Below are 11080 nucleotides of genomic sequence, written 5' to 3'. Positions count from 1 at the left end.
ATTTTTATCTTATTATCTTATATAATACAGACGTTACTTCAAAAAACAAACTTCTTAATGTAACTTTTATTAACAATACACTGGTAACAAATTCAGCTTGAAAATAAATTTAGTAGTAACACAACTAAAATGATAGTTTAATACAATTAAACTCACTCCAAACACATGTCTTTACTGTCTCACGTCTGTTTCATCCACTTTTTTTTTTTTTTTACCAGACCATTTTTATTCCATTTGAATTACGCCAGACCACCTCGTAGTTTCATCAGAAACTCTTCAGCCTATGCAATCAAAAACATTCGCTCTACTTTCCTCAAGGTTACCCTAGCGACGAGCACATAACACTCATATATCACCGGGACTATAATAATTATTAATGTTCAGACCAAACTAGAAAAAATTATAAAAAAAAGACGCATATAAATAGCTTAATTTACTGTAGTTGAAATCTATAAGCTTTGAAAAAAAAACAAAAACTACTCATACATTCTTAAAAGTATTAACAAACGAAACCTAAGATTTTGATTTCTATAAAATCACACACAATAGAAAACAGATGGCTACATTCAGATAACTCAGATATATTTCACAATGAATTTGACATTTTCATAAATGATGCATAGATTTTAGTCAGATATAATTTGATTGAAGCAGGCTCTTAATAGACAGTTTTACGCCCTTAACTTTTTTTTTTCTTATTTAAATTGATCAAAAGTTTGAAAATAATGATAATATTGTTGTAACCCTTTTGGCGACGCAATAGGGTTAACTGTGTGATCAGCTGACTTATGTGACACAGGCCAGAAAGACAGTTTAGTGTGCTATGTCGAAGGGCAAGGGACAGTACTGGTATGAACGTTGCACGTGAATGCGACCCGTGTTATGATCATCTGATGATAAGCCTGCGTGGAGCAGAGACACAGAGTGTGCAAGGCAGTGCAGTTCAACACAGGATAGCGAGGAGAGTCGGCCATGAATTCGGTCTTGGCGGAGTCCTCAAGTGTTATGTACGAGTCCAGGAAGAGATAGTGACAGTAGAGTTTAGTACGGTGATGTAAATGTATAGTTATAGTGTAGCATTTTTAGTTGTTGATGTGTTCCAATTGTCTAGCATTGGCTGTTATCTATTTGACCATTATTAAAGTACCAGATTATTTGGAGCTCTTGTTGTCAAGTTCTTGGTGTGTTGTGTGTTTAGCAGTGTTTACAGAAGGCCTGATTAGGAGAGATCGTAACAATATATATATATATATATATATATATATATATATATAGAGAGAGAGAGAGAGAAGAAAATAATACACAACTTGACAGTTAAAGGCTTAAATTAAAACAATTCGTTACAAAAATGGGAATCTAGTCTAACTGGAATTTGTCTATAACAAGCATCATCTAAGATCCCTCAATAGAAATCAAGAAAGCGTTAAAAATTATTTTAAAAAAATGAATATTAAAAAGAATTCATAACATCGCCTATTAGGAGACATTTTCAGAGGAGTGGACTGAATACTAGAGCAGAAATTAAACACAATAGCATTTGTGATGATCTGAGGTTTTCATGGATTTGAAAAGTTACAAATATATATCATTACAAGAAGTTTGGATTTTTTTTATAAGCCGTATGTAACTTCACATAAATAATATGGACTTTGGAATGTTGGGGCCTTGTACAAATTGGTGATAGCGGGGCCTGGCGCATAAGGATTTTTGCATTTTGAGCTGCATTACTAAAGCAGACAGCGTTAAGCACAGATACTTTGTTTTAATAAGTGCAATTGCCGTTTTTTTTTTAACTTAGCGGATTGTGGTTTGCGTTTGGACCCTAGCACATCAAATAAAGGATACCTCCCCTTCCACTTCGTCAAACAAATGAATATAGAACTTAAAAAAGAGCTACGCAATCTTGGTTTCTCAATTTTTACTCATGCAACGCTGTAGATCTATTTTTGCAAGGCCCTTTATTCAATATCGATGTTTCATATTCGATCGTGCACTTTTCACACCCCTAAATCCGGGCCTGTTATAACAATCCTTCACAAAAAATTATATTGTAGACAATGAATGATGAGTGAAATATAAGAACACAAGGATTGCTAGAAAAAGTTACTTCTCACTCAAGTGAAGTTTGATCTTAGTGGACACTTCTAAAACAATTAAGCCGACTAGAGATTGTTGGTATGACCATGTAAGCCTTACACCGTTGTACAGGATAGACATGATAAAATATAGACCTACGTGAATTTTCTAGGTAGGAAGGTTGTGTGTGCTCCATAAGCATAGACTCCAAAAGCAATCAGTTGACTTAGCAACCTAATAAGTAGACTCCACAAGCAATCAGTTGACTGAACATAACAATCAGTTGACTCGATAAGCTAATGAGTTGACACGGCAAGCAATTAGTTGATTCCACAAGCTAATCAATAACTCCACAAGCAATCAGTTTACTCGACAAGCTAATCAGTAGAGTCGACAAGATAATTATTGATGTTGAGCTTGTTTCTCTTTGCGATGTATTCTATCGGCTCGTAGTCTGTCTCGTAACGGTCTAACTCCTCAATTGGTGGAAGTCGAATTGGTGGCTTGACATTGGCTTGTGTATGACCAATAGTAGATGGTTTCAGACTTAAGATTTCAGATTTAAGAGGTCTAGTTTTGACTGAGTCATCCTCCGATGAACTGTCGCTGGTATGTCTTGTGTGTCGAGGATGTAGAATGCACACCCTGTGAGGGGAAGTGTTATAATTTACAGGCTTCAGGTTTTGTGGTGGCCTCCAGTAATAGCCTTTATTGATGCGCCGCGTTTCACATGGGCTGATGTCTGTTTTGGGGCTTGCAGATTTGCTCCAGAATGAGTCCCATGTATTCTTACTTTCATATAAATAATGCCATTGTTGACGACACGCTGATTCGTATTGAAGCAACAGTTCGGCACTCCTGAAATGTATGTACATGTTAGAGATGTAAATTCATGTGATTATTTGGTACATGTTAGGGTATATATAAATATACATATATTAATTAATTTGTTTATGTTACCGTCAAAGTGCGAAATTCGGCATTCTATAGTATGCCTAAAAACGTCATGCAAAGAACGAAATGAATTCTTGATCTCCTACTTCGCATAAGCATTGAATGACTAGAACTGCTTTAGGCAATGTGTGAAAAGTTGATTTAAATTAGTTTTTAATAATATGCATTTCTTGGAATAATATTTCTATTCGCTATTAATTTAATAATTAAATAATTCAGTCCTGTTCAATGTGTGGAATTTGTTTAATTGTCACTGTCTTAATGTAGGCCTACATGCTTTGGTAAGAAGTTGTTTCATATTGTGTTCTGTGAATTTAAAGAAAATATATCTAACATTCGGTGGCATTTTACGTGTCGTCAGGACATTCGTGTCACCAAATCTTGCTGTGGTGCAGAATGTGGAACAGACCACCCCCTCATCATCACAAAACTAAACATCCGTATTCAACCAAAGAGACGTCCGCAAAAAATCTAAACCCCTAAAAAGGCTAAACACGGCCAGCTTAGCAGATGACAAAACTGAAAAGTCGCTTGCAGATGCGATAGAGAACTGCCTCAAGTCCACCCTTCCAACTGAATCAAATGTAGATAAAAGCTGGGAATGCTTCAAAGAAGCTATCTATAGCACAGCATTAAACATACTCGGTCCTATGGAGAGAAAGCATCAGGACTGGTTTGATGAAAACAATACTGAGATCAGAAAACTATTAGACGAAAAGCACAAGCTCCACAAATTGTATCTGAACAACCCAAACTCCCAGTCCACTAAAGATGCATTTACTAACATCCGCAAAAATGTGCAAAAACAGTTACGCCAAATGCAAGATACCTGGCTTAGCAAGAAAGTGGAAACAATACAGGAATTTGCTGACAAGCACGATATGAAGAACTTCTACCATGCCATAAACGATATCTATGGACCCACAAAGTCAGGCTCATCACCTCTATTAAATGCTGATGGGACAATCCTATTGACAGATAAGGAAGAAATCCTAAAACGTTGGGCAGAGCACTTCAAAAAGGTTCTCAATACACCTTCCATCATAAATGAAGCGGCCATAGACAGGCTACAGTAAGTACCAATAAATGAAAAATGGATGACCCCCCTACGCTAAAGGAAACCGATCTTGCCATTCAACAGCTCGCAAGCGAAAAAGCCCCAGGAGCTGACTCCATTCCCGCAGAGGTCTACAAAAAAGGTGGATTAGCCCTGATTGAAAGACTTCATAAGCTCTTCTTAATTATGTGGGAAAAAGAGTCAATACCACAAGACTTTAAAGATGCCACAATTGTTCATTTATACAAGCGAAAAGGAAACCGCCAGATCTGCGACAACCACAGAGGAAAATCTCTTCTCTCTATTGCTGGGAAAATCCTTGCACGCATCCTACTAAATCGTCTCATGCAACACATAGAATATGGTCTACTACCAGAAAGCCAGTGCGGCTTCAGAAAAGAGCGTGGAACCATTGACATGATCTTTGCAGCAAGGCAGCTCCAGGAAAAATGCCAAGAACAAAATGCTGACCTGTTCTCAATATATGTCGACTTAACAAAGGCATTCGACACTGTTAGCAGAGAAGGACTCTGGAAGATCATGTCAAAGTATGGCTGTCCACAAAAATTCATAACCATGGTGAGACTATTTCATGATGGCATGAAGGCTCGTGTCCAAGAAAGTGGAGAACCATTAGAGCCCTTCGAAGTATCAAACGGGGTAAAACAAGGCTGTTTCCTAGCACCTACACTGTTCAGTATCATGTTCTCCGTTATGCTGACAGATGCATTCACAAATAGAGAAAACAACGGGATAAATATATCATACAGATTTGATGGTGGCCTATTCAATCCGAGGCGGCTTAAAGCAAAATCAAAAACAAATGCAGCAGTAATCAGAGACTTGCTATTTGCTGACGACTGTGCTCTAAATGCCTGCTCTGAAAACGATCTGCAGAGCATCGTCAGTGACTTCTCAAGAGCATGCTCAGACTTTGGCCTTACCATCAATACGAACAAGACTGAAGTCTTATATTTACCTGCTCCTGGGAAAGCCTACTCGGATCCAAGCATCACTATAAATGGTCAGGATATAAACGCAGTGGACAAATTCACATATCTTGGCAGCACACTCTCCAGAAATGGAAAAATAGTGAAATCGACCTGCGTATCGCCAAGGCCAGTGCATCCTATTGCAGACTGTCTAAAACTCTCTGGAACAGACGTGGTATCACCACAAACACAGAGCTAGGGGTCTATAGAGCCGTCATCCTCCCTACATCGCTCTATGCCTCAGAAACATGGACAGTGTACAGTAAGCATGCAAAGAAACTGAACCACTTCCACATGACAGGTCTGAGAAAAATACTAAATGTCAAATGGCAAGACAAAATACCAGATACAGAAGTTCTTCGAAGAGCGTGTCTGCAAAGCATCCACACAATCCTGATGCAGTCCCAGCTGCGATGGGCAGATCACGTCTACAGAATGGAAGACCACCGCATCCCTAAACGACTCTTGTATGGCCAACTAAGCGAAGGAAAGCGCTCGCAAGGTTGTCAAAGAAAGCGCTTCAGGGACACCCTCAAAGCTTCTCTGAAGGCGTTCAGCATAGACCCAGGCACCTGGGAGAGAGAGGCACATGACAGAGCATCATGGCGTCACGCTGTGAAAACTGGCGTATAGGTTAAAGAGGAAAAAAGAACAACGCTGGCAGAAGAAAAACGCCAGAAAAGAAAAGCAAGGCAAACGACACTAGCTCCAGCTGGAATAACCTGCCCAGTGTGCGGCGGAACATTCCGGGCTCACATAGGTCTCACTAGCCACATGAGGAGGCATAAAACCCCAGTGCAAAGCCCTCAGCCCCCTGGATGACAAAGTGGTCATCATCGAACCATGATGGACGAACTATATACGTGTCGAGAGAGAGAGAGTTATTTCCATCTGCAACTTCTTGTGTGACTAAAGAAGCCAATCCTTGATACGCAGCTGCGGTCACAGGTTGGGCATCTGTAATCACCAGGCGCTATTGCACTTTCACCCCTCTTTCTACTACTGATGTGTATGGCATCTGCAATACGGGACCTTTCCTTTATGCTCGCTCTCCATCTTGACCTATCCAGTGCTTATTTTTTTAAAGAATAACAAAAAAAAAATTCTTGTTATAGGCTTAAATGACATCAGAACTGCCCATCTATGTATAGAGGAAGAAATTTCTTTAACAATTTTAAAATAGGTCTACAATACTGCATCTAGACAGTCAACTGCTGCTCTACCAACAAGATTCAAAGAACGAATGAATATATTAAGCATAAGCATACTTGTCAATCTTCAATATTATTTCTTGGGCACCCTTGTATTAGATAAGCCAGACATACAGGCCTATTATGGCAGCATTAACTCATGATTGGCCTCAATATTTACTCATTTCTATTTTGCACTTATTTGTAAGGTAGTTGTGCAGCATCTTAGCCATACTTTCCATTGTGTGGCCTCCCCTACCCATCTCTAAGAACGTTATCAATAGGGAGCCCATCATCTGTGACTGTGTAAACCTACTTTAGAATGACTGTAATCTGATCATTATGGGACCTGTCTGGAGTAGAAATTAGAGATAAAGCACCCTGCAGTTTTTTAAAATCATCCAAGATTGAGTCATCTACTTTATGTGTCATCATTTATATGAATTGTTTTAGAAAGATATCTGACATCTGATCCGTTATTTTACTGTTTTATATGGCTTACTAAAAAGGGTTCACATTTTGATATGAGTTTGAAAAATCAAAAGAAACATTTGTGTGTATGTGTGTTTTACATGTTTTGGATATTCCTTCAGAATTTAAGATAATTACATCTTAGCACAAACCTTCCGCAGGATGGCGCGGGTGGGGGGTGGAGGTGGGCAGTGTTCTAATCCGGAATCATCAAGACGACCAAGGCCCATCAAACACACTGTAATCTAAATAAAAGGTCTGAAATTTTGTCTCGTCTGCAGGATCACTCGAACTACATAGGTTCATGCTCGAGTGTAGCAGAAAAACATAGGGGAATTTTTTGGGGGGAATTCTCGTGTAAAACAAATGAGATATTTAACATGTTCTTTTTGTATCTTAAAAAATAATGAAATAATATTTAAATGATCGAAATTGATTTGAACAAATTATCAGTTATATTTACACTAAATGTGACGATCAATCGGGGGCTCCCAATCTCTCTAAGTTATAGGTAATTCCAGCACTGTTTACATGTCTTTTAGTTGTGCTGTTTCTCTCTTTATCTCACTGAGTGATTCAGATGAATACCTTGATATTTGCCTAGTATATCTTCAGACACACACACACAAGGGCAGACAATTTGCTATTCCTCCAACAGCTGCTAGATCAACCGCTTGTAAAGATATTCATCTATATAACTCGATAGTCTAACAGAGTCTACCTAAACCAATTTCCAAATATATATTTCTATGTGCGCATTTTTTTTTTGTTATGAAATTATCAACTTAATTATATTGACTACACCACCACGAAATCAAAGAAAAATAAAGTAAGGCTATTACATAAAAAACAAGGGTTGCTCACTGCGATAACCATAGCATTTGTTTTAGGAATTAACAGAAATTGACCTCCAGATTAGCATATGGATCATTAGATCTTAAAAAATTGGTTCTACAGGCAAAAAATATTTGATCGTAATAAAAAATCTCTTGATCGGCACTCTTTTAGCTTGTCATTGAGGGAGGAGGATTTTTATAGAGCGAATACACAATGTTTTATAGAGCGAATACACAATGTTTTATAGAGCGAATACACAATGTTTTATAGAGTGAATACACAATGGCAAAGAAAAAGAAAAGATAGTATAAATATCTAGATTTTATTTTCCCAAAGCTCCAGAAAGATTCATTTGCTACACCACTTAAATAAAAAACATTGAAAAAAAAAAAAACTCGTTTTAAATAAATAAAATATTTGAAAAATCCTGGCACACAATGAACAATGGTCGACACGACCGTGACCTCCGTGACACTGTTATGTCGAAGGCGCCGACACGACACACTTTTTGGGGTAGCCGACATCGAAGAGTTCTAATGTTCTAGAGTGTTAAGAATGACCGATAGATAAAATGAGTGCATTTTTATTGATTAATTCTATTGTAAAAAAAAAAAAAAAAAAAGTTATTCACATTCTCGACGCCATTTATTCTAACATCTCCCTGAACCTATTTAATATTTTTTACAAAGCTTATATCAATTAACCACAAATGCCAGTCTTGATGGAATATTGTAGGTTATTTCTCTTAGATGAAAAAAACATGAATCTATTTTAAAAAATTAGAAAATGAGTAAATCAATAATTCGTATTTAAATTAATTTTGCTAAATGAAGAAACGGTAGGGCACACCTAAGCGTTATCTAAAACCTCTAAACTAACAGTTCACTATAAAACCTACTTTTATAAGCACTAATAAGATAGCTCAGTAGCTAGCAAGTCGGCCTTCCATCAAGGAGGCTAGAGTTTGATTGGAGCAAATAAAAAAAAATGTTTTTGAAAAGGCAGCAAGATACCGCCTCCCCCCCCCCCGCCCCCCCCCCCCAAAAAAAAAAAAGTGATTGGACCATACCTCACTGAGTATGCTATAAGCATGCAATTTGCTTTAAGGAAAAACAGTTAATACAACTATTTTCAGTCGCACAAATTTATTTATTGTTAGTCTACATCTAAAAAAAGATCAAAAAGGTTATACTTTCATGGCACATGAGATACAATGATCTCTTTAAGGCAAAACCAAAAGCCAATCAAATAGTTTTGCCGTCTTTACCCCCAAAGGTTTTTTTTGTTAAAAGGCATAGGCATAAGTATGAAAAAAAAAAGTAAACAATGCAATTGAAATGCACTTAAAACTAGAATTTTTAAATTTTGCACAATTATACATAGTCGATGATAATGATGAATCCAAAAACAAAATTGGCTCATGTAAAAAAAGGAGTAGGGAGTTAAACCTTGCAGTAGACATATACCTATATGTCAGTGGTTATTTGGTTCTTTCCCATGTTATGCTTTATTTAAAAAAAAAAAAGGAATTTTTAAAAATTTTGCTTGTTTAAATTTTAATTCTTAGGTCTACTATTGTTTAAGAAAGAGAGACAACTCACCCATGAACTCTAGGACTGTGCAGAACTAAAAAATTCTGAACATCAAATGGATGAGCTGGTTTTAGTGACGCTGCCTGCAGACCACGGCTCATTTCTTCTTCCACCGACTTGATAACACCAAAGTTCCCTTGGATTTCCAAATCACTTTTTATGGCATTGCCTAACATTTTTAGTTTTAATTTGGTGTCAGCACAAGTTTTTAAAAAATAAACTACCTAAACCTACTATTTGTTTGAATCAAAATGAGTTTCAAAGCACATTCATTTATACTACTAGCGCTCAATGACGAAAACAAACTTGAAGAGAATGTTTCTAACTAGAAACCAGCAGATGAACAACTCAGTCTACCTCCCCTACTAACGTTTAAAGAAAAAAAAAACAGGAAAGGACGACTTCCCATAATTCCATCAGGCGACTCAAAGAATGTCAATCCTATTAACTGTCACACAGACGAAAGAAGAAAAGGAAAACACAATCGAACTTATGGCGGAACATTTAATCAGCATCAGATTACGAGAAACACGAGATGAAAGGAATGTTGAAATGAAATTATCTAGAGATAAAATTCCAAACGGCAGAATACTATTTTAGCCTGCTGTCGTTTACATTCATAAAAGTCGCAGCTTACAGTGCAAATAGTATACACATTGCTGGCTTTTCCCACCTTTTGTTGATTGGTTTGTAAAGGAACTAGCCCCAGTATTGATATAATGGTGAAAGCTACACTGTGTCAATATTTAAATAAAAAAAAAACCATGTTATGCCATTCATTGATTTTAAATTGGCATATTAGCCTATAACTTCTTGCTTAAATAAAAAGGTGTGAAATTAGTATAAAAGATCTTTTGATAACGAGTGCCACTTGACTATGAGGAAATGCCATACTTTTATGAACCAGATCGATTTTTTTCTGTACAGATAAGTGTACATAGTGAATGGAAGGGAGATAAAAAGAGACGTTTTCTAGCGAAAGAAGCTACAAAGTTAACTACGAATCCATCGGCGTAGACCATGTTCGTAGCCAGGAATGTTTTTCGGGGAGGGTTTTGGATATATTAGTGTGTGTGTGTGTGTGTACATAATTAATCGAGTGCGTAATTTGCTTTTTTTCATATTGAAGAGGTGGTTTTTAGCTTCAAACCCCGCTGGAGGGGGGTTTTAAACTCAAAACACTATGTATGGGGTTTTAACTTAGAGCCCTTTGGATTGGGGGGGGGGGGTTCAAACACAAAACCCCTCTTGGTTACACTCATAGAATCTGGTGACTGATGTATGCTCTAGTCTAATATTGAAGAGGGAGTTTTATTATTTAAAAAACATTTCGGAGGGGGTTTTAAAATCAAAATCCCCCTTGGCTATGCTCTTGGAATTTGGGTTTTTCGTTTGCATTATTTTTTTTGTTTTATATAAAAGGGGGTTTAATCGCAAAACCCCCTAAAAGGGGATTTAAACTCAAATCCCCCCTTGGCTGCTTTGGGGCAAGTGATGGTTTAATATTAAAATCTAACCTTAAAATAAACAAAATGAAAGCAAAATATCAGTCGCAAAATAAATTCCACCTCCCCCTTTCCTGCCGGGGGTGGGAGTTTCATTTCGGGGTGGGGGTGGAGGGGGTCAACCCCAAGACCCTCCGCCCATGGGGTACACCATGCCAAGATCGAAAGATCGACATAGATCTAGTGACAGTGACATATTCGAATTATCTAAAGACCAATAATTTGAGTTCAAATTTCAGAAAGCTAGTTTTCTATCTAATTATTGATTGTATAATCTTAATATCAGCAAGTTCATTTAACGTGCTTTCAAACAGAGATAAAAAAAACAAGGTTACAAAAGACAGTTTGTGTGGAAACACAAACTCAAAATCGGCCCCCGAAGTAAAATGTTTTACATAATTCGGAT

General features: G+C 37.2%; 1 protein-coding gene across 1 annotated transcript; it reads right to left on the bottom strand.

Annotated features, from left to right (window-relative positions):
• Positions 1–179: 179 nt before the first annotated feature.
• On the bottom strand, positions 180–9886 carry LOC106062954 (uncharacterized). Its single transcript, XM_013221267.2, has 2 exons — positions 9179–9886; positions 180–2934 (listed from the first exon to the last, which is right to left on the bottom strand). Exons 1-2 carry the CDS (start codon positions 9343–9345, stop codon positions 2454–2456), a joined length of 648 nt encoding a protein of 215 aa, XP_013076721.2. The 5' UTR covers positions 9346–9886; the 3' UTR covers positions 180–2453.
• Positions 9887–11080: the final 1194 nt, after the last annotated feature.

This window comes from Biomphalaria glabrata, chromosome 5, assembly GCF_947242115.1.
Source record: "Biomphalaria glabrata chromosome 5, xgBioGlab47.1, whole genome shotgun sequence".
NCBI classification, from domain to species: domain Eukaryota; kingdom Metazoa; phylum Mollusca; class Gastropoda; family Planorbidae; genus Biomphalaria; species Biomphalaria glabrata.
The sequence above is the reverse complement of the archived record's forward strand: the minus strand, read 5'-3'. Positions and strand labels throughout refer to the sequence as shown.